At 49.7% G+C, this 22,725-nt stretch overlaps 1 protein-coding gene across 13 annotated transcripts in view; it reads left to right on the top strand.

Annotated features, from left to right (window-relative positions):
- RALGPS1 (Ral GEF with PH domain and SH3 binding motif 1) overlaps positions 1 to 22,725 on the top strand; it is a 331,320-nt gene that overhangs the window by 272,907 nt on the left and 35,688 nt on the right. For all 13 annotated transcript variants that reach the window (XM_066367128.1, XM_066367127.1, XM_066367126.1 and 10 more), the window contains 3 exons: positions 6,099 to 6,236; positions 8,706 to 8,799; positions 14,448 to 14,515. In XM_066367128.1, the coding sequence (XP_066223225.1) occupies positions 6,099 to 6,236; positions 8,706 to 8,799; positions 14,448 to 14,515 (300 nt within the window). The remainder of the gene's footprint in view (positions 1 to 6,098; positions 6,237 to 8,705; positions 8,800 to 14,447; positions 14,516 to 22,725) is intronic.

Genomic DNA, 22,725 nt, shown 5'->3' with positions numbered 1-22,725 from the left:
AGAATACCAGCATGTGCCATGTGGTCCATAGCTCTTTAGGAGAACATTTGCAAAGAGTAGGTTGCCCCATTGCACTTGTAGATGACCAGGTAATCCCATGGCATGAGGGGATCTGTGGTTATGTCCTCATTTTACCTTGGGGAGCCAGGAGGAGGAGATTTGATACCCCTAGACTCTAGATTCTAGGCAGGCTGCAGGATTGCCCACATGCCTTTGTGATTCATGAGCCTCCATACCGTGAAATAAGCGAGGCCATGTGCTTGTCCAAGAAATGTGGTCTCTGACCACCTGACATGTGACTGCCTGGGCCCGCCCCCTTTCTGCAGACCTGGAAAACATTTGTCTTGGTGTCGGTAATCTTGCAGCACATTCCGTATAAGAAATGGTTTTTAAATGAGGATTTTTTTTCTGTAGCCCATGTTTTGCAAGATTGATATTAATTAGCTGGTACTAATTAACATTCAGTCTTCTCATCTTGACAGGGAGCCTGAGCCACCCGCTGAGAGAGACCTTCTCCTGCAGTCAATGGAATTGCTTTGTGCTCTCTTTAAAAAAAAAAAAGCCTAATGAGCTGCTGCTCTGTTGTTTCATTTAAAATTTATCAGGACAGTTTATGTGATCAAACCACACAAGTATAGTTCTGGGTGCCAGCGCTCCTCGCTTCTGAAGTTTGAAAGTGATCTTTTCGAGGCAGAGCAGGAGAACATGGAAAAACATCTTTTATCTCAAACTCTAAAATAGAGAGAGGAAGAGAATGGGAAGCGTAAGTTGGAAATGTGGCATATTTTATGCTGTGGAGGGTTTTTCCCCTCAGCACAGCGGAATTTTCCTTATTAAATAGATAGCTGTGTGAGAAACACCAAACCAGAGTCAGGATGGAAGTGAGACGGGCGGCGTGGGAGACAAGAGAGCAGTGAGCACCGGGCTTGTGGTGGAGCCGGTGCCAGCCGAGGGCTTCGGCTCTGGCAGGCCGAGAGCGCCCGGCTTCACGGGCTTTGCTCCATGGGGCACGATGTCCCTCAGCTTAAGAGAAGGTGTCTGTTCAGGAGAGCACCTCCTCTGACAGCCTGGCACTCCCCCCTCGGGGTCAGAGCATCTGTGGACAAAACCCAGTGGGGGGCCTGGACTCACTGTCAGGAAGAGGGTTTGGCCACAAGCCCCTGGGCTTGGGCCCAGCCCAGCTGTGGAGGGCATCTGTAGCAGAGCGAGCTGAGGGCAGCTCACTGTTATCTGCCCCACGATGGCAGTCTGGTTGGCACTGTGTTGCAGCCACAGCAGTGACAACAGGCCCTGGGTGGGCATAGAGGAGGGAGCAGAGCAGAAGTGTGTCTAGGTGGCTGTGCATCTCAGAGGAGGTCCAGTCTGCATGTGGGCAAGCCACGGGGCAGATGCTGCTGCCAGCAGTGCCCCTGGGGGAAGCAGGCCACAGCTCTGGGGCTGGGCCCTCGTCCCTGGGGCAGCCATGATGTCTGGCCCCCAGCACTCAGCAGCATGCTTTGGACTACATCTTAGGAGTCAGAAAGGCTGGAATTCAAATCCTGACTCCCTCATTTGGAAGCTGTGTGATCTGGGTGCCATCTTTCCTCTCTAAGGTCTTATTTCCTCATCTGTGAAACAGGGAAATGAGAGTACCTAGATGCCATGACCCAGGCAAGGCTAGCCTTTCCTGTCACAGAGAGTGGCTGTTCCTATGATGGTTGTTCCCTCCAGCACATCTGCACCTCCCCATCTAGCCCCGGTCTCTGGCACCGCTCAGCCCCATGGCAGCCAGGGCCGATGGCTGGTCCAATTACTGTCCCTCTTAACAAGGCCAGTCACACAGTGTCATCTGCTGCAGTAACTGTGTAAATAGGAAAGGAGCTGAGATGTCGCAGCTGTGCCGTCCCAACCCAGTTGGAGGCTCTGGCACTGGCCTGTCTGAGGTGGGTGGCCTCCACGTGGTCGGCATCTGGGCGCCATCCCCGGTTATGGCAAACCCAGCAGTGCATCCCTCCCAGGGCCTCACCGTGGGGCCGACGTGAGGTCAGCTTAGCTGCTTGAGCATCTCAGCGGTTCAGGCCCTGGGCCAGACTCCTCACAACCACCAGCATTGCTCCCCATCACCGTCAAGGAAACTGAGGCCCTGGGATGTGCAAAGACTTGCCAGAGGTCACCCATCATGGCAGAACCAGGGCTCCACATCTCATGGTTCCAAGCCCCACACTCTCCCACTCACGCTGCAGCTGCCTGTCACATGGCAGAGTTGGCAGGGCCCCTATGCCTGGGTGGGCCCACTGACGATGGGACCTGGACAGATGTACCATGATGGGTGCCAGGGAGGCAGTGGGAGGAAATAGAAGATGTGGGAGGGGTAGTGGCCACAATGCAGTCATGAGCCTTCTTGGAGAATGTTGACTCCAAGGGAGAAAGCAGGCAGGGAGAGCTGTAGCCTAGGACCTCTTAGGTCAGCTTGCCTCACTAGCACTAGCTGCTGGGCACCAGAGGACTGGCTACAGAAAAAAGTAAATAAACGACTGATACTGTGGCAGCCTGGACAGACCTGTGTTCGAATCCTGCCTCTCATTTCCCAGCTGGGTGGCCTCAGAGAAGCGAAGAGACCCGCTCTGCTTCAGTTTCTCCCTCTGCAAAATGGAGACAAAACCTCCCTGACAACAGTGCTGTTAGGAGTCACTAGTCTGGGCAAAGCTCTTAGTTCAGTCTGGCACTAAGTGCTCAGTTTTATTGTCATCATCTAGCTTTAAGTGTCTCTTTCTTCAGCTACAAAATGAGGGGAATAATGTACTTCCCAAGGTTATTGTCTGAATTCAATACAATATGGCTTCACTCACACTTTTCTTCTTTCAGCCAGTGTCTACCCAGCAGCTCCCGTGTGCTGTTTCCGCTGCTGGGAACTGAGCCCACGATATAAGACACACTTCCTACGTGGAGGGGCTGTGGGTCTGATGGGGAAGTCAGGCATTCAATGCATGGGTGATACAAGTAAATATATAATGACAGTTGTGGTGAGTGCTAATTGTGCATAGGGCTTAGCACAGCACTGGCACAGTACAAGAGGGAGGAGGCTATTTTTATGACTTCATTATGGTTTAGCCTTTTAAATCTTCCCGGTTAGAGGCTAATAATACTGAAGAGATTTCCCTGGATTTGTGCAGTATTAACTGTGGAAGACTGGCTGCTTTTGGAGTTTTTGTTATGGGAGTGAAAGACTTTATATGGAGCTTCTCTCCAGGCCTGGTCACTGGGGCCAGGAGGCCTCCTTTGGGAGGTCCCCTCCGTCCACAGCACGTCGCGGCCTTGGCCTGTGCTTTCTGGTTCTGGGGAGTGGACAGGTGTTGGAGTCCACACATTTTGTAGAGTGATAAGCACTCTAAAAGTGGAATTTGCTCTTATTAAGTAGTGAGTTCCCCACACCCCCAGGGTGCAAAGGGGCTGAGGGTGAAATGGAGTGCAGGCCCCTTCAGGGGTGAGGTCCTGCGGGCCTGTTTGCAGAGCCAGGGGCCTGGGAGGACGCAGGGGCCCAGGGCAGAACAGGGCAGGGCTTCTATGCTGGGGGTGTTCATTGAAAAATGGTGATTTCCTGTGTTTCTGATGGCCAGTGAGTGGGTGGGGCATAGCTACTGGAGCCAAACAGACCTGGGTTCAAATCCTATACACTCTCTGTGAGACCTCAGGCAGGTTTCTTAATTTCTCTGAGCTTTAGTTTTCCTTTAACACTTGTGGGGTTGATGGGAGAATCACAGGAAGTAAGGAGAGTAAGTTTCCATCTTGGGGTAAATCCCTGGGACGCATTCATCTCTCCCTTTCCCTTGTCCTGCTCCTCACTGTCTCTGCTCCTGGGCCAGGCATTTCCTCTGCCACTCAGAGGCAAGCTGGGTTCAAGTCTGCACCAAATTCGTATCTGGAACAAAGCTACCTCGTGTTCCTTAGCCTGTTACTTCCTGCTCAGCACAAGAGGATACTTTCTGTTATGTTTGAAGCAGTAATGGGTTTTCAGGATTGCCACTGCTGAATCCTTGGGGACGTAGCTGAGTTACATTTTTAAGAGGAGAGAGGAAAAAAGGTCAAGAGAAAGAATAAATCTATGGAGTTCAACTCAACGAACTTGGAGCTTTTATACAGAGGAAATTATTTCAAATTATTAAAATTTTGGAAATATGATGCCACTAAAAAGAATGGAAGTGGAAATGGTTCCTATGAGAAGTCCCAGCATATGTTTCTGTGATTTAAAGGTTTCCCGTAACAATGTGTAGCTATTTTAAAATCAGATGAATGACTCATGGTGTCCAGCGCAGCAGTCTTACTGTGATGGCAGGGTGTACTCTGGGAAGGCAGGCTTGGTTCGACTCCCATCGCCATTGTTTACCAGCTGTGTGAGCGGGGGCTGGTCACACACACTCCTTTGTAAAGCGGGTGTTGTAAGGATAAATAACACAATGAACGTGTGAGTCAGTACAGTGTTCATTTATCCATGCAAAAGTCTACAGCTTTTAAGTAACTGGTTATTTACATTTGTCATAATTCTTAGTTTAACAGTAAGCTTTTAAGACTATAAATGTTCCTCTGATTACCACTTTAGTCTGACCCCATACATTTTGATACGTAGCATTCTTATTGTCATGTCTTTAAACAAACATTTTAGTTTAGATTTTTTGTTTTTTCTTTGACCCGAGAATTGCTTGTGAGTTTGTACGTGTGTGTATATGTTTTCTTTTTTGAAAAGGTTAGACTTTTTTCTATATTTATTGTTAAATCTTAGATGTAATGTAAGTCAAAGAATATGGATAATATGTTTACTTTTTGAAACTTACTATAATTTTTCTTTACAGTCTAGTATATAATCAATTTTTATAACCATTCCATGGGTATTTGAGAAGAATTCAATTTCATTTATATAACACCAAGCTTATTAATTTTGTTACTCAAATACTATATTTATATATGCACACATACATATATCTGTATATGCACGTCTGTGAATATTTTTGTACATACATACACACAAATTCTGGAAGAGACATGCCAAAGGCTTCCTGTATGGTTATGTCTTTGTTGAATTCACTTTTTATTTCTGGCAGTTTTTTGCTTTGTATCTTTTGATGCATTGTTGCTTTGTGCATAGACATTTGTAATTATTGATCTTCTCAATCAACTGTGCTTTTTATTAATATCAGTCATCCCTCTTTACCTTGTTCAGTGTTTTCTGCCTTGCATTCTGCTTTGCATTGCTCCTCCTGCTCAGCCCCACCAACGTTATGGGCACTGTGGCAGTCCTTGTGGAGGGCTGCTGGAGGGACGTGTCCTATTGTCCATGCACATCCCCAGGGAGTCTGAAGTACAGCCTTGTGGCAAGCTAGTCAGCTGAGGGCTGTGTCACGGATCATGCTGTGTAACCAGTCCTTCACTCCCATCCTTGGCCAGGTGGCTTGTTCTAAATCCCCCTGGAATGATACTACAAGGCCATGCTGAGGCTCGACACAGGCCTGTCATAGCTATGTTTTCTTATCACATGTTATTTTCTTATTAAGCACCCTCAGGAGAATTCTGTTTTACCTTAGCTTTTTATACCAAGGACTGTTGCTTTTTATATCTCTTTTCTTGTCCCTTAGTTAATTTATGATTTTGACATATGTGTGTGTATGTGTGTATGTGTGTGTATGTACAGATAGACAGATAGACATACAGCTAAGTGAATAAATGAAAAACTAAATTCATTCCAAATGGTGTTGTCTGGGATATGTTACCTTAGACCTATTAAAGTTCATCCGTTTGTGAAAAACATAAGTATTCATTCATTTCTCTCGTGTCTTATTATTTTCCAGTTGGGTTACAAAGAAAAAGAATCTTTGTTGCTGGAGAATGTATGAATCAAAAATGCAAAAATCTTGCCAGTGCCCATTTTGGATGTCACTCAAATGTTTAAATTACAGTTGAACAATCTATGTGAAAAATTAGTTGTCAGGATTGGAATTGAAGTCCAAATTGTATCTCAGTTTCCCATAGTTTCCCTTTATATCTTCTAGCAGAGCAGTTCTGTTTTGTGCTATTTTGTCTGATTAATGGTGAACACCTCCATCATTAAATATCTTCTTTACTTTTAGGGATCTATCTTCTGGATTTAATCTACATCGATTCTGCATACCCTGCCTCAGGCAGCATAATGGAAAACGAGCAAAGATCCAATCAGATGAACAATATTCTCCGAATAATCGCTGATTTACAAGTTTCCTGCAGCTACGGTTAGTACTCCTGATTGTTGGAATTGTGAAATGTTACATCAGTGAAGTTGAGTCTAGCACTTTACCAGTGAGAGAGCTCTATCTTGAGCATCAAACATATGTTAGATTTTGTAACACACCTGTTTGATCTTCAGACTGATCAAACTAGATGTTACCATCTTTGTCCTACAGATGAGGAAACTGAGACTGAAACCAGTTAGTCACTTGTCTAAGATCACATGTTTAGTGAGTGGCGGAGCCCTGGTCTGTCTGGCTGCCAAGCTATTTATTCACGAGCTTTGTGGGCAGCTCCTGGGCAGATGTCCTGCAGGCAGACGCAGGGACTATAGCTCCTCCATCTTGCAGCTCTGCTGTGTTTCCTGGCCTCAGAGTCCTCCTCTAAACTCTACAGCATAATACAGAAGTAGAAAGAATTATGTAAAAGTGGGTTCTATCGGCCAGACTTGCATGTGGCACTCATTTCTTCTGCTGAGGAAGGCTAGGAAATGGAATCTGGCTGTGGGCCTAGAAGGAAAAGGGAAATGACATGGTAGACAGTGAGCCAGACTGGGCCACACATGACCAGAACCAAAGTGTTACCGTGACGGTGGAGGTCTGGAAGAGATGGGGGAGATGGTGGTTAGAGATGGGAAAAGGAACTGAGAAGTCAGGACACTGGATGGGCTGTTCATGTGGGCATTAATTTCACCCAGAAAGATGGTGGACTTTGGGGTGTGTAGGTCAGCTGTGAGCCAGGTGCCTGGATCCTCCAGGAACTGGTGTGAATGACCACGGGCCAGTTGAGAGACATCAGCAATGAAGAGGAGAATGGGTAGTAGGGTTGCAGGAATGCACCTCCATGAAGCAGGGTTTTCACAAAGGCCAGAGGAGTAAACGTCTAGAAACCGCAAAGGAGGACAAGCAGAAATTAACCCTACACAGGGTGTGAGCAAACATACAGGATACGGGGGTAAGAAAGCCAGCAGCCTCCACTTGAGGAGGCCCCCTGGGAAGCCAGGGTGGGCTTTCTGCAGGGTGAGCTCACGGAGGCAAAAGGCCCACTCATAAGGGTCCCCACAGGGGGTGGGGTGAGGTGTCAGGAGTTCCACGCCAGCTCTCCTCTGACCAGAGGAGCAGCGAGGGGACTGTGTCCCAGTGCTGTCCTCACCCCCTGACAAGTACATCAGCACTCACTGTCCCATTGGCCAGCAAAGCGATTACAGACAGAGGCTTTGGGGTCAGACAGACTAGGGTTCAAATCTCAGCTCTGCCTCTTGAAAAGTCACCTTCTCGTCTCTAAGTCTTAGGGTTTTTCATCAGTAAATACAGGGACGTGATATGTCTGGAGGGTTTAGCATGTCCGACATTCCATTAGAGCTCAGCAAACGCTCACACTTAGTACGGTTCCCTGTACCTGCATCTTCCGATCATCAGCTTCAGGAAGCAGGTGTCATCCCCTTTGCAGAAACGGAACGCTGAGGCCCTAGAGGAACAGATGACCTGCTCAGAATCTCAGTTAAGGGGCAGATCCATCAGGTGCTCCTCACATTCCCTGGACGAACCTCCCCAGAAAGCAAGGGCCCTTCCCCACCCTTTTTCTGTTCTTCCCAACTCCTCCACTGCCTGCACCTGTCCCCTTAGCTTGTTCTGTTCCGCCCTGTGGGAACAGCAGAGAGGATCTCCGTGGGGTTTTGGCCCCTCAGGAGTGCAGTGACCGTGAAGGTCTGGGGAGAGCCGCTGACGTCATCACTGCAGGCGACAGAGACAGTGCGGTGTGGCAAGTGACCTGAGGTCAACACCCAGCTCTGCCATCTCTCAGTGACATGAGCTTTGCAAGCTGCCATGGCTTCTTCCTCTGTAAAATGGACATATTATGTCCCCCAAATGAGGGGTGTGGTGGTGACAGCAGATGACTCCTAGGAATCTCCTGGCACAGAGCCGGGCACAGAGCGGGTTCTCAGGCACCTAGGCCCGTGCCTGTCTTCCCAGGACTCAGCAGCTCTGGCCTGTGGGCCAGACTCTCCAGCTGAGCCAGGAGAATGTGGGCTGGGCCTCCACACTAGGCTGGATGAGGTTTTTTCATTTGTTCCTGACTTCTTGTTGAACAGGTGAGCAGGCATGGAGGCTTGCCAAATTACCCTGGGGAAGACCATTTTGTAGGACACAGATAGCAGGCTCCGGTCTGTTCTAGAGGCCAACTTTCCCCGAAGACCCATCATTCCCTAGCAAATAACTGTACTGGCCTCAGCGTATGGTGTCAGCCATCTGGGGGCACTTCAGGGGGGCAGCACTCAAGCAGGATGACCCCTCGGAGCCCAGTGCCCAGCACAGGGCCTGGCCCAAGGGACTATCAGCAACTCTTAAAAGACTGAATATATGTCCCAATACTGAAGGAGAACCTAGTGCCAGAATCAGTGGTTCCCGCACTTCTCACTTGGGACCTGAAGATGGGGAAAGACTGAAGCCTCTGGCTGTGTCCGCATTCTGCAGATCACCTCACCACCCTGCCCCACGTGCAGAAGTACCTGAAGTCCGTGCGCTACATCGAGGAGCTTCAGAAGTTCGTGGAAGACGACAACTACAAGTGAGTGCCCAGTCTCTCCTGGCCCCGCACGCACAGCACTTGCACAGAGGTGACCTCTGACCCGCTGAGCCCACAGCGGTGCTGTCTGCCCCAGGCCCACACGCCCCCTCGTTCTAAGGAAGGTTTTGTGAACTTCTCAGCTCGGCTCTCCTGGTCGCACGGCTATTGTGAATTTGGACTCCACACCTATACGAGGTACAGTCTGGGAGCTCCAGGCCTCACGAGTGACCCATAGTGCAGGGTGGAAGGGCAGCTTTCTAGCCGTGTCTCCAGGCTGGCAAACAGTTCTCTAGCAGTCTGTTTCACAGACCAGACAGCTCCTTGTGGTCCCAGCTTTCTGCAGAATACTCGCTGACTGTCCCTGGCTGAGGCCTTATCTTCATCACATGCAGCCCTTACGGAGCAGACCCAGCTCCCATGAAGACCCCTGTGGGGCCTTGGTCTCATCTTCCACTCACCCTGCTCTGGCTTTTGGTTTGTTTTTTATTTGTGGCACCTGGGAATTTATCCAGCATTTCTGTGTGTTTAGAGGGAGACAGGATTTTCCCTATCAACTCTGCCATATTGATTGGATACCCTCTTAACTCATTTTGACCTTGATGTCAACCACAAGCCTCAGTATTTTTCCTACAACCTGATCTATCGAGGCAAGTCTCAACCATCTTGTAATTGACTACTACTTAAATGTCAACTTTACATGTATTCCTTTAAAACATTTTTTAAATTTATTGATTGATTTTAGAGAGACAGAGGAAGGGGGGAGGGGGAAGAGAGACAGAGAGAGAGAAACATGTTTATTTGTCATTCTACTTTTTCATGCATTCATTGGTTGATTCTTGTATGTGCCCTGACCGGAAATCGAACCCACAACCTCGGTGTATCAGGATGACACTAACCAACTGAGCTACCTGGCAGGGGCCTACATGTATTCTTTTAAATCTCATCTTATTTATTGCTTCTGGTATACCACGATTCCTTTGAATCCTGTTACCAATATATTTTTTAAAATCTCTTCCCATTTTGGAAGCTTCATTTTTTTTTAAAAAAGATTTTACTTTTATTCATTTTCGAGAGGGGAAAGGGAGAGACAGAGAAGGGGGGAGAAACAGGAAGCATCAACTCCCATATGTGCCTTGACCAGGCAAGCCCGGGGTTTCAAACCAGCGACCTCAGCATTCTAGTTTGATGCTTTATCCACTGCGCCACCATAGGTCAGGCTAGAAGCTTGATTACTCTTCATCTTAGTCACTGAAAATCTGAGGAGAACGGTGGTCACTAGAGACATCCTCAGGTTACCCATGATTCACTCTGCAGGACCTTAGGAATGACAGTTCAAACAGCTCCCCTCTGCCAGCTCTACATTAAAGCTCCTTAGCCCTGGCTGGAAATCAATCACCTGGGAAGGCTTCTAACCACCCAGACATCTGGATGGAGCCTGAAAATTTGTAGTGTTTCAAAGCTCTGTAGGTGGTTCTAATGATTAGTTATAACTTTAGGAACAAGACATAATATCATTAGTTGTTTTTGCGTAGTATTTTCTTAAAATATAATATAATATGAAACTTTGATCTATTACATAATAGTAACAACAACAAGATGAAACCCAGAGATCATTGTTAAAATTATGTTTGCCACAAATTGGGCTCTTACAAAGCATTTGCTGTGCTTAAAAATGTACCCCAGAGTGTGAAATTATTCCCACTTAGGTTCAGGGGTAATATTTTCCATTCCTGTACCAGTAGCACAATTAAAGAGACAGTAGTTTTTCATTAACACTAATATCCCTTAAGGAGTAAACTGATCTATAAATACTTCTGACCATGAGATAATCCTTGGACAAGCCGCAGATTGTGAGTAATTCCTCCATCCCTTCTGAAGGAGTTTGAGCATCCCCAGCATTTGATGCTAAACAACAGTCAGCCTGAACTCTACAAAGGCCCTTTGTTGTTGAAGCGGACAAACCCGGGGAGGCAGCGGCACCTCAGCCCTGGACCCAGACCACTGAGGGTGTCCCTTCCCAGGAGTGGGCTTCTTCTCTGGCTCCGCATGCAGAGGCGCAGGGCTGCGGATCACGCCTGAGGAGCCCACACTCCGCAGCCCAGCTGAGACTTGCTTCCACCCCGAGGGACACAGCTGCTTAGCTCGGGCCTTCGCTGCAGTTCTGCACCCTGCCCCTCTGCTTTGGAGATCCTGTGCCACAGGCCTACCCAGTGCTTTGTCTTCCTCAGCCTTTAGTTGGTTTTATCTTTTTTTTAAACATTACCCAAATATCTGCTAGCGTTAAGTGAATATAATTTTGGACAGCCTTCTTCTATGCATAGAAAGTGCATAGATCTACATAGAGAAGGGTGGTTAGATGCAAGGTTAAAATCAATTAAAGTTGAATATTGCTACACTTGCTATTTTTAATTAAAAGTATTAACTTTTAAATTTTAATTTAACCAGAAAAGGGAACTGAAATAAAACATAAGGAATTGCTACTCTTGAAATAAATATTTCTCCACCATGAGAGATACTGTTTCCTAGAAGAGCCATCTAGGGTTAATAAAGGAGGTCAGGGAGCTGTGAAGAGGGCTGAGGCTGTCAGTTTTGTTGTAACTGGATCCCACTGTGCACCGCCCAGTTCATTCAGCTATGGAAGACAAGGACGTTGGCACCCTCCCCTTCCGTCACCTCCTCTTCACCATCTTTCCAGTTTTTGTTCGTTGTGTTGTTATCACTATCGTCCAAGTCTGTAACATGCATACCATGTTCAGGAATCACAATTCCTACTCCTCAGTGTTTTTAAACAGACTCGGTTCTTACCACCTACTGTTTCTCCACAGCTTCTCCATCCCTGGGTGTTTATTTTAAATCATCAGGTTTTCAAGAGTCCATACTCTGATTTCCTTCACGAACACGTCTGCTTCTGACTTGTCCCATGGGCTGCGCCCCTTCGCATCCTTCTGTCCCCAGGATGTGCGGACCCTGCTCCGTTGCCTCCTGGCCTTGTATGTTGCTGTAGAGAAGCCTCAAGCCCGTCCAGTGTTTTCCTCTTGTTAAGTGTCTTGTTTTGTCTGCCTTGTGGGTGAAGAATTCCTTAAAGTTCAAAAGCTTAACTGGGGGGATGCTTAGAGGGTTTTGTATCAAATTTCCCTGGAACATGTTGTGCTCTTTCTTTATTTCAGAAGTGTTCTTTTGGTTTATATCTTTGATTCCCTCTTCTGTGCCGTTTCTTGGCTTTTCTCTTTAAGGGATTCTAGGAATTCACACATTGGACGCTCTCTGCCTTCCATGTCCAGTAGCTTCTTTCTAATGGCTTTGTCATCATAGTCACTTGGTTTCTGCTTAGGCACTCATTCAGTCTTGGTTTGTTCCCCTGGGCCTGTAGTCCCCCCCCCTTTTTTTAAATCTTATTTTTATTAATTTTAATGCAGTGACATTGATAAATCAGGGTACATATGTTGAGAGAAGACATCTCCAGATTATTTTGACATTTGATTATGCTGCATACCCCTTACCCAAAGTCAAATTGTCTTCCGTCACCTTCTAACTGGTTTACTTTGTGCCCCTCCCCTCCCCCAACCCCCTCCTTCTCCTCCCCCTACCCTGTAACCCCCACACTCTTGTCCATGTCTCTGTGTCTTATTTTTATGTCCCATCTATGTATGGGTTCATATAGTTCTTAGTTTTTTCTGATTTACTTATTTCACTCGTATAATGTTATCAAGGTCCATCCATGTTATTGTAAATGATCCGATGTCATCATTTCTATGGCTGAGTAATATTCCATAGTATATAAGTACCAAAGCGTTTTAATCCACTCGTCCTCTGATGGACACTTGGGCTGTTTCCAGATCTTTGCTATTGTGAACAATGCTGCCATAAACATGGGGGTGCATTTCTCCTTCTGGAACAGTTCTATGGTGTTCTTGGGGTATATTCCTAAAAGTGGGATAGCTGGGTCAAAAGGCAGTTCAATTTTCAATTTTTTGAGGAATCTTCATACTGTTTTCCACAGTGGCTGCACCAGTCTGCATTCCCACCAGCAGTGCAGGAGGGTTCCCTTTTCTCCACATCCTCGCCAGCACTTATTCTGTGTTATTTTGTTGATGAGCGCCATTCTGACTGGTGTGAGGTGATATCTCATTGTGGTTTTAATTTGCATTTCTCTAATGATTAGTGATGTTGAGCATTTTTTCATATGCCTATTGGACATCTGTATATCCTCTTTGGAGAAGTGTTTATTCATTTCTTTTTATCTTACTTGTCTGTATTATCATCTCAGTTTTCGGGCCTTGTTTTATTAAACCCGTGTTCTGCATGAGTTGTTCTACTGCCCCAAGCACTTGGGGGGATTTCCCTGTGCTCCTGGCAGCTGCCCCTGGCTGTGCAATTTGCTCTTCTTTCTCTCTCCTTTTTCTGTGAGAGGATGTTTGCTAAGTTGCCAGGCCATTCCTTTGCATCTTGCTCACACTTGAGAGCTCCATCTGGATATTCCATGGCTGTGATAGAGAGAGAGACATCTGACCCTGCCCCCATGTGTGTGAGATGGGTTGGTTCTTCTGCTGTGCAGAGAGGTCCATGGGTTCTTAGGCTTTCCCTCTCCTGGTGCCTGGGGGGATGCAGGACCCAGGCTCCATGGGCAAGGGAGCAAGCAGTCTGTTTTAGGTATGGGGGCTCTACTTAATGACCGATGTCAGGGTTTCCTCTACCCTATTGATGGTTATTTCCCACTCCAGAAAGGGATCCCCTCAAGCGTGAAATACCTGCCCCCCACAATGGAGTCTTCCTTTCCATCCCAGTATCCACCATGTGCTCCACCATCCTGTCTGTTTCTCCCAGCGTCTGGAGCCATTCAGAGGAGGGATAGATGAGGACCTCACTCAGCCCTACTGAGAAGTCTCAGAGGGCAGGGCAGGGGCCGTGCCATGTTACCACCCTTGGTCAGACTTCACCATCCTCTTTTTCTCTCCTTGGCTGCAAGTTTCTGAGGTCATGGCTTCAGCTCCTGTCCCTTTCCTTGCTGAGTAGCACCTGGTGAGTATGTTTACTCCTAGGCTTCCATAATTGTTTGTTGGTTTTGTTGGAAGAGGGAGAGTCTAGCATCTGGTTTCAATCTGTCGTTGTCACTCAGAAGTTCTTAATTAATGCTTTAAAAAAATAATAATAATACTGAGGTACCAATCTTCATCATGTACCCATTGCCTCCTGCATTTCTTGGGGCAACTGGGAGGAAGTGCCATGTGATGGTTAAACACCCCAGTTTGGGGTCAGGTCCTGGATTTGGTCCCAGGCTCTACCACTTGCTGCCCTGTGAATTTGGGGAGCTCTTTCAGCTCATTACTCCCCAGCTTCCTCATCTATTAGATGGGATAACATGCCTGCCTAGTTCATAGCATTATCTTGAGAATGAACACATTGATGCCCAGCTTATGATGGGCCACGACTACTCTTTTTGCTGTGTCATCCTTAACCATTATTTCTTGGTCATGGAAACCCATTGGAGACTCAGAAGGAAGTGGCTTTGATCCGGAGCAGACCTTAAACTGTTCTTGGGTTCGTGACCATAATCATCCCTAACAACAGTCTAGGGTCCCGATTATAAACATGCACATTCTCAGTTGCCCCAGAGCCTACCTGACCTTGTGAAAAATCTTTGTTTTCAGACTGTCACTCAGAATTGAACCAGGAAGCAGCTCTCCAAGACTCGTCTCTTCCAAGGAAGATCTTGCAGGTATTTTAGTCACACCATTGAGGGAGGGCATACCGCTTATAGTACAAGTATGGCTGCCAGGATAAGTCCTGACTGGGGCCAAAGGTTACAGTTCAGTTTGCAGGTTGGCAGATTCAGCTGTCCCTGCTCACAGCCCTCCCACACCAACCTGCCCAGGTCCTAATCACATGGAACCCCTGAGGGCCACCTCTGGGCTGGGCTCCCTAGAAGCGCCTGGAACCTAAAACCCCCAAGAGGGGCAAGATCAGAACCTCAAGTTGGGAGCATGCACAGGGCAGATAGCAAAAACCCAAGGATCTTCTCCAGGTCACCTGGACCCTTATGATCAGACCGACTGCCCTGGAGTTGACATGCCCTGGAGGGCACACAGGATGCCTGGGTATCTGATGCCCCCAGACAGATGCTCACCTCTCTGGAGCATCAGTTCTAGTCACATATTTAGGGCACACACAGTGTCCCCTAGTGCCCCAGGCTTTGAAGTCAACCGAGCTGTGCTGTTTTCCTAGCTTTGTTATGAATGTCTCTGATCTTCAGTGGCCTTAACTACAAAGTGAGGTAATCCCAGCAGGCACCTTGCAGGGTTGTTGTGATGCCTGGGCAAGTTCACACCTATAAAGCGCTCGCCCATATGGGCAGATTGTGAAAGTGCTTCATCATTATCACTGATGGTTTTCTTTCATCAGTATCCAGCCAACACTCCGTGACGGGCCGATCTCTGCAGCTGCCAGGGGAGGGACCATATTGGGGTCGGGGCCAACTCTGCTTCCTCCTTCCGGTTTGAGCCTGGGTCACTTCAGCCTGGTTACACCAGCCTAGTCTCTAGACCACTGCAGTCTTGGATTAGCAACTCCACCTGTCAGCCTCAGTTTCCTGACCTGTAAAATGAAGATAACGAACTCTCTATCCTGCGATTGTTGGAAGGTCAAAACGGGAATGATATTTGGAAGGCACTTGCTGTAGTCTGACATGCAGTGACTGTTGGGGCGGAGGTGGCTGCTGTAAGCTGCTGCCCAGTGTTCTGGGACCTGCAGCCTGTCGACCTGCTCAAGCCATTCTCCACTGTCAGGAGACAGGCTGGTGCGGCAGTGCTATCTGCTGGGCACGGACCCTAGAGGCAGCAAGAGGCAGTGTTTCAGCCTCTCCTGACCCCCAGCAAGTGAGGCCTCTGCCCTGACTCCCAGGGTTTTCTACGTGCCCCTCCCCTTTTCCAGCCTCTCCTGGCTCCATCCTGAGGCTGGACCCCACCCTCGCACCCCTGGGGGGCCCCATAGTGATTTAGCAGAGGAAGACACTGGTTGATCCTCAGAGCCTTGGGAGGTGCTGCTGTCCACACCTCATGGGACAGACTTCTGGCCCTGGCTTATTTTTCACAGGGCCCCATGAGCCCAACATTGAGTCCACACGTATCCGCTGACCCACCAGCAAAGGTGACCAAAAGTAAAGGCCCTAGAGCTGGTGCTGTATCTGTTTCTGCTGTCTGTCCCCGCTCTACACGCCTTCCCTCTCGGTCCGCGGTCCATATCCGCTCTACACGCCTTCCCTCTCGGTCCGTGGTCCATCCCCACTCTACACACCTTCCCTCTCGGTCCGTGGTCCATCCCCGCTCTACACGCCTTCCCTCTCGGTCCGCAGTCCGCCCTGCTCTACACGCCTTCCCTCTCGGTCCGCGGTCCATCCCCACTCTACACACCTTCCCTCTCGGTCCGTGGTCCATCCCCGCTCTACACGCCTTCCCTCTTGGTCCGCGGTCCATCCCCGCTCTACACGCCTTCCCTCTCGGTCTGCGGTCCATCCCCGCTCTACACGCCTTCCCTCTCGGTCCGTGGTCCATCCCCGCTCTACACGCCTTCCCTCTTGGTCTGTGGTCCATCCCCGCTCTACACGCCTTCCCTCTCGGTCCGCGGTCCATCCCCGCTCTACACGCCTTCCCTCTCGGTCCGTGGTCCATCCCCGCTCTACACGCCTTCCCTCTCGGTCCGCGGTCCATCCCCGCTCTACACGCCTTCCCTCTCGGTCCGCGGTCCATCCCCGCTCTACACGCCTTCCCTCTCGGTCCGTGGTCCATCCCCGCTCTAACGCCTTCCCTCTTGGTACGCGGTCTGCAATCTATCCCTGCTCTACACGCCTTCCCTCTCGGTCCGCGGTCCATCCCCGCTCTACACGCCTTCCCTCTCGGTCCGCGGTCCATCCCCGCTCTACACGCCTTCCCTCTCGGTCCGTGGTCCATCCCCGCTCTACACGCCTTCCCTCTCGGTCCGCGGTCCATCCCCGCTCTACACGCCTTCCCTCTCAGTCCGCGGTCTGCAGTCTATCCCTGCTCTACACGCCTTCCCTCTCGGTCTGCGGTCCATCCCCGCTCTACACGCCTTCCCTCTCGGTCTCTGGTCCATCCCCGCTCTACACGCCTTCCCTCTCGGTCCGCGGTCCATCCCCGCTCTACACGCCTTCCCTCTCGGTCTCTGGTCCATCCCCGCTCTACACGCCTTCCCTCTCGGTCCGCGGTCCATCCCCGCTCTACACGCCTTCCCTCTCGGTCCGCGGTCCATCCCCGCTCTACACGCCTTCCCTCTTGGTCCGTGGTCCGCCCTGCTCTACACGCCTTCCCTCTCGGTCCACGGTCCATCCCCGCTCTACACGCCTTCCCTCTTGGTCCGTGGTCCGCCCTGCTCTACACACCTTCCCTCTCGGTCCACGGTATTCCTTCCAGGTTCTCAGTCACCTGCCCCTGACCTATGGGGGGACAGGGACAGGGACCCATCAGAGGGATGTCAGAAATAGCAGCAGGATTCCACAGCAGTTGTTTAGGGCCCGGAATGAACAGTGGGAAACACTAACCATTCCAGACTACTTCAGCACATAATGCCAGAACTCCGGCCAAGAGTGGGCTCACATACGGCAGTATTCTGCCCGTCGAAATGTGACCACGAGGCCTCTGCAGCCTCATGGAGTTAACGTGCCCTAGCCGGAGAAGCCATGCCTCTGGCCTTCTTCGATACAGTGTCCAAGAAGACACTGTGGCCACTCTTCCTTTCTGCCCCCCTGACGGTGCTGGAGGGGTCACACCAGTGCTCCTTCCTGCTCCGCCCAAGTCAGCGCCACCAGCTCCTCCTCCTCACCACAGGGCTGTAAACCAAGCTTAGAAATTAACCCTGCTGATTGGGCACCTCATAGCCCGGGGCCACTCATCAAGCTCTGGGGCCGGAAAGGAGGGGCTGTGTTTACCTTTGACCCTTGCCTAGGGTGGAAACCAGTGCCCTGAGCCAGGACCCACCCCTAGCCTGGCCTCCCCAAGGTCATCCAGACCCCCTTCCACCCCATCGACCATCACCTCCACCTGGCTCCCCTGTCCATGTGAAACCTGAGCCCAGCAAGTTAACACCCAGCACCCACCGTGGCTCAGTTTCTCCATCTGTACAGCGGGCACACTAGAACCTCCCTCACGGGGTGTTGTGGAAATTACTGGGATCACTTGAGCAGACCCTGAGCGCTGAGCCTGACACAGACGCACTCACTAGGTGTGCCATCAGTATGAGCACTGTAACCATTGTGGCAGTGTGACCCCGCCCTCGCACTGCACCTCAGGGCAGCCCTCGCTCCCACCCTGTCCCACTCCTCCTAACCAGGGCAGCCCCCATCACACCAGGTGTCCCTATTTGGACCGGACACAGCCACACTGGTCCGTGAGCTGCTGTCCACGGCTGCTTTCATCCTCTAGTGGCCTGGCGGAGGGGTTGGGACGAAGGCCCCCCCGCCTGCATAGCCCAGACTGTCCACAGGCTGGCCTTCCCAGTTCCGGCCCTGTGTCCCCTCACCGCGTCCTGCTCCTCGTCCTGCTCCTCGCTGTAGCACTTCTGTCTGTGCGCGTCAGTTGTCTGTACTTGTTTGTCCCAGATCTGCCTACCCCTCAGCCTGAGCCTCCAAGGGGAGGGTCCCATCTGGTCCCATCCCAGAGCCCAGCCACAGGGGCACTGGCTCAATAGCTGGTCTTCTGCCCTTATCCCTTCAGGCTCGGCTGCTGAGCCCGTGTGCGCCCTCTGGGCACCTGGTTCCCCAGCCCACTCCCAGCCGGCCGAGGCTGACTCAGCACTCCCTCCTGGAGAAGTGCTGACACCGGCACTTTTCACGCACTGGAACAAGCCCGGCTCACATGGGTGTTTTTCACCGATTTTCCAAATCCCTGGCTACAGCCCAAGAAGCAAGTGGGATGTTAAGGTTTTCACTGATTACCAGAGGGCTCAGGAGTGTCTGGAAAGCGTCAGACTCACTCAGTGGTCCTGACTTCGCACACACAGCCTCGGTGACAGAGGTGGTGCCTCTGCAACCCTGGGACAGCAGGGTCCCGTGGAGGGCGGGGCCGGAGTGGAGCTCCAGAGCCCTTCCCAGGTCTGGCAGTTAAACTGGGCTTCGTGGCAGGAGCCCGACCAGACCCAGCGACAGGAATGTGCCTCTCACAGCCCCAGGAATGGCAGGAACGCAACCTCCCTTAGCTCCTCTGGAGGGGGTTGCAGCTGCTGTTCTGGGCGCTCTAGCCAGCAGTCAGGCACCCGCACACCTGGTTGCAGCTGCTGTTCTGGGCGCTCTAGCCAGCAGTCAGGCACCCGCACACCTGGTTGCAGCTGCTGTTCTGGGCGCTCTAGCCAGCAGTCAGGCACCCGCACACCTGCCAAGGAAAGGCCGCAGGATGCATTCATTTGTTCCTTTGCACAAGACTTCCGTGCCGGAGCCTCCTGTAAACCAGGCACCTGCTGTGGGTTATGTACTCAGGAATAAGATACAGATCTGCCCTCATGGAGCTGACCTGTTAGTGGGGGAGACAGGCGGCAAAGCCACGAGGGAGCAAGGTGTGGTATGTTGAGGAGCCAGCAGGTAGCCAGTGTGAGCTCCCTGACCCCTCTTGGTGGCTGCACCCACTTCTCTAACCAGCTGGCCTTCCTGGGGTGTAGTTGACACAGACTCTGGTGTGGGGAGCAGCCCTAATCTTGGGTACCTCTGCAGCCTCGGTTACTGTCAGAGTGGTCCCGGCTGAGGCTGTGCCCTCTGTCTCTGCAGTGGCCCCTGCATCCCAGAGAGAGCTCTGCCCCACTGGGCACCCCTGGGGCGTGGGCATGGCTGTGCCGGCAGTTCTGTACTGACAAATGGATGGACTGTGAGAAAGGAAATGGAGAAACCTTCTCAGTTTCTGGTTTGTGGAGAAAAAAAGGTCAGGAATGCCATGTTTTCAATTTCCCCCCATATGTAATGTTTAGTTTAAATAAATGAACTAATATTTTCCTGGAGAGCAAAAATCATAAAGAACGTTGACCCCCAGAGAGGACAAGTCATGTTTGTGTGTGCCTTGGAACTGGTAAAGACATTTCCAGATTTTGTTGGGCCCCACCCCCATGAGGCTACGCCGACTGACAGTCCCTCTGAGGGCCCTTGGCAGCAGTGTGAGTCCGTGGACAGGCTGGGCCTGCGCCTCAGGTCTCTGCACGCATGCCTCGCGATTGCTCTCCTATACACTGTTTTGTCTTCCGTGTTCTGTTGCCTACTGGGTATAAGCCCTGCTCGGAGCCAGGCAGACCTGGGTTCAAAGCCCGGCCCTGGCACTGAGCTGTGGGGTTGCTAATCCCTCTGAACCTCAGTGTTCCTATTAGTGAAACAGGACCAGGAATAACTACTTCACACCGGCTTATTTCACGGGCTGAGGCTGTGCTGAAAAAGCCGTAAGCACTGTGCCAGGCCCACACTTCTCCTCGGAGATGTCAGCTGTGCTGCAGCCTGAAGGAGGGGCATAATGCGGCAGCTGGTGGGAGCCACAGGGCCTCGCCTCAGCCCAGCTTCCTCTCCCCAGCTTGTCAGGGTTGTGGCCGCATCACAGCCACCCAGAACCTAGTGCAGGGATCGCAAACCTACGGCTTGCGAGCCAGACGTGGCTCTCTTGATGGCTGCATCTGGCTCGCAGACAGATCTTTAATAAAGAAAATAATGTTAAAAATATAAAACATTCTCATGTATTACAATCCATTTATTTCCTACCACTCATGTTCATGGTTGCGAGTGGCTGGAGCCAATCACAGCTGTCCTCCAGGACAACACCAAATTTTTTTGGATAATGTGTAAGGTATACGGGTCATTGTGAGGTCAGGAAGTAAACTTCCTTCCTTTTAATCAAGTAGTCAGCTAGCTAATTGCAGAAACCTTTTTGACGAAAAAGATGGTTAAAAGAAAAAAAAATGAGGAGTATCGTACTTTTCAACAGAAATGGGCAGAGGAATTCGCCTTCGTGGAGAGAGCAGGTTCTGCAGTGTGTCTAATATGCAATGATAAAATTGTATCAATGAAACAGTCAAATATAAAGCAGCACTTCGACACATGCCATACTGCATTTGCATTGAAATATCCAGCGGGAGACAGCAGGAAGAAAGCATGTCAAGAGCTACTGTGCAGTGTGCAAGCTAGTCAGCAGCAACTCCATGTTTGGACCCAACAAGGTGATTGGAATTTGGCTAGCTTTACTGGTGCTTTAGCAATTGTGAGAAAACGGAAAGCCATTCACAGATGGGGAGTATGCCAAAACATTCATGCTTGATGTTGCCAATGAACTTTTTGACGACTTTTCGGATAAAGACAAGATAATCAAACAAATAAAAGACATGCCTCTGTTGGCAAGAACTGTTCACGATCATACCATCATGATGGCAAATCAAATTGAGGCAACACAAGTGAAGTACACAAATACAGCACCATTCTTTTCTCTCGTTTGGATGAGTCAACAGACATAAGCCATTTATCCCAGTTCAGCGTGATTGCAAGGTATGCTGTCGGTGACACACTCCGTGAGGAAAGTCTTGCTGTTTTGCCTATGAGAGAGATAACAAGAGGGGAGGTTTTATTCAAGTCTTTCACTGAGTTCGCTAAAGAAAAAGAATCTACCGATGGATAAACTTATTTCGGTGTGTACTGATGGTGCTCTGTGCATGGTGGGGAAAAACAGAGGATTCGTAGTGCTTCTTCGTGAACATGAAAAGAGACCTATCCTAAGTTTTCACTGCATCCTACATCAGGAAGCGCTTTGTGCTAAGATGTGTGGTTAGCAGCTTGGTGAGATGATGTCGCTGGTCATTCGGGTGGTCAACTTTATTGTTACCCGAGCTTTAAATGACCGCCAGTTTAAACCACTGCTGGATGAAGTTGGGATAATTATCCTGGTCTGCTTCTGCACAGCAATGTGCATTTGGTTGTCAAGAGGGAAGGTGCTCAGCTGTTTCCGGCTTGTCTGAGCGAAATACGGACTTTTCTTGAAATGAAAAATGTCGAGCATCCTGAGTTAGCTAACACTGAGTGGCTCCTGAAGTTCTACTATCTCATGGACATGACTGAACATCTGAACCAGCTCAATGTGAAAATGCAAGGCGTTGGAAATCAGTCTTATCCCTTCAATAAGCAGTGTTTGCATTTGAAAACAAGCTGGAACTCTTCATCACCGACATTGAAACAGGTTGTTTACTACACTTTGAAAAACTGGGAGAGTTTAAAGATGCATGCACAGCAAGTGACCCTGCTCAACATCTTTATCTCCAGCAGCTAGCGGGCTTCACATCTAATCTCCTGCAGTCATTCAAAGCGCTCTTTGGAGAATTTCAGGAGCGCACTTGTCTTTTTAAGTTAATCACCCATCCACACAAGTGTGCAGTGGACAGCACCGACCTGAGTTACATCCCCGTTGTCTCCATCAGAGATTTTGAGCTACAAGCTGCTGACCTGAAGGCCTCAGACATGTGGGTGAATAAGTTCAAGTCACTGAATGAAGATTTGGAAAGACTTGCATGACAGCAAGCAGAGTTGGCGAGCAAACACAAGTAGGGAGAAAAGAAAAAACTTCAACCCGTGGACCAGCTGATTGTCAAAACTTGGAACGTGCTTCCTGTCACATACCACACACTGCTGCGTGTGAGTATTGCTGTACTGACAATGTTTGGCTCTACATATGCATGTGAGCGGTCTTTCTCACATCTAAAGAACGTTAAGACCAACCTACAATCACGTTTAACGGATAGAAGTCTCAATGCCTGCATGAAGCTTAACCTTACCACGTATCAACCAGACTACAAAGCCATCAGCAAAACCATGCAGCACCAGAAGTCGCATTAATGGTAAGAAGAACTTTATTCATCATTGGTTAGCAACAGCATCACGTTATTAAAAAGAATTCAGGGACTTATTGTACT

This window comes from Saccopteryx leptura, chromosome 2 (assembly GCF_036850995.1).
Source record: "Saccopteryx leptura isolate mSacLep1 chromosome 2, mSacLep1_pri_phased_curated, whole genome shotgun sequence".
Taxonomy (NCBI): Eukaryota; Metazoa; Chordata; class Mammalia; order Chiroptera; family Emballonuridae; genus Saccopteryx; species Saccopteryx leptura.
This window is presented reverse-complemented; position numbering and strand designations above follow the sequence as displayed.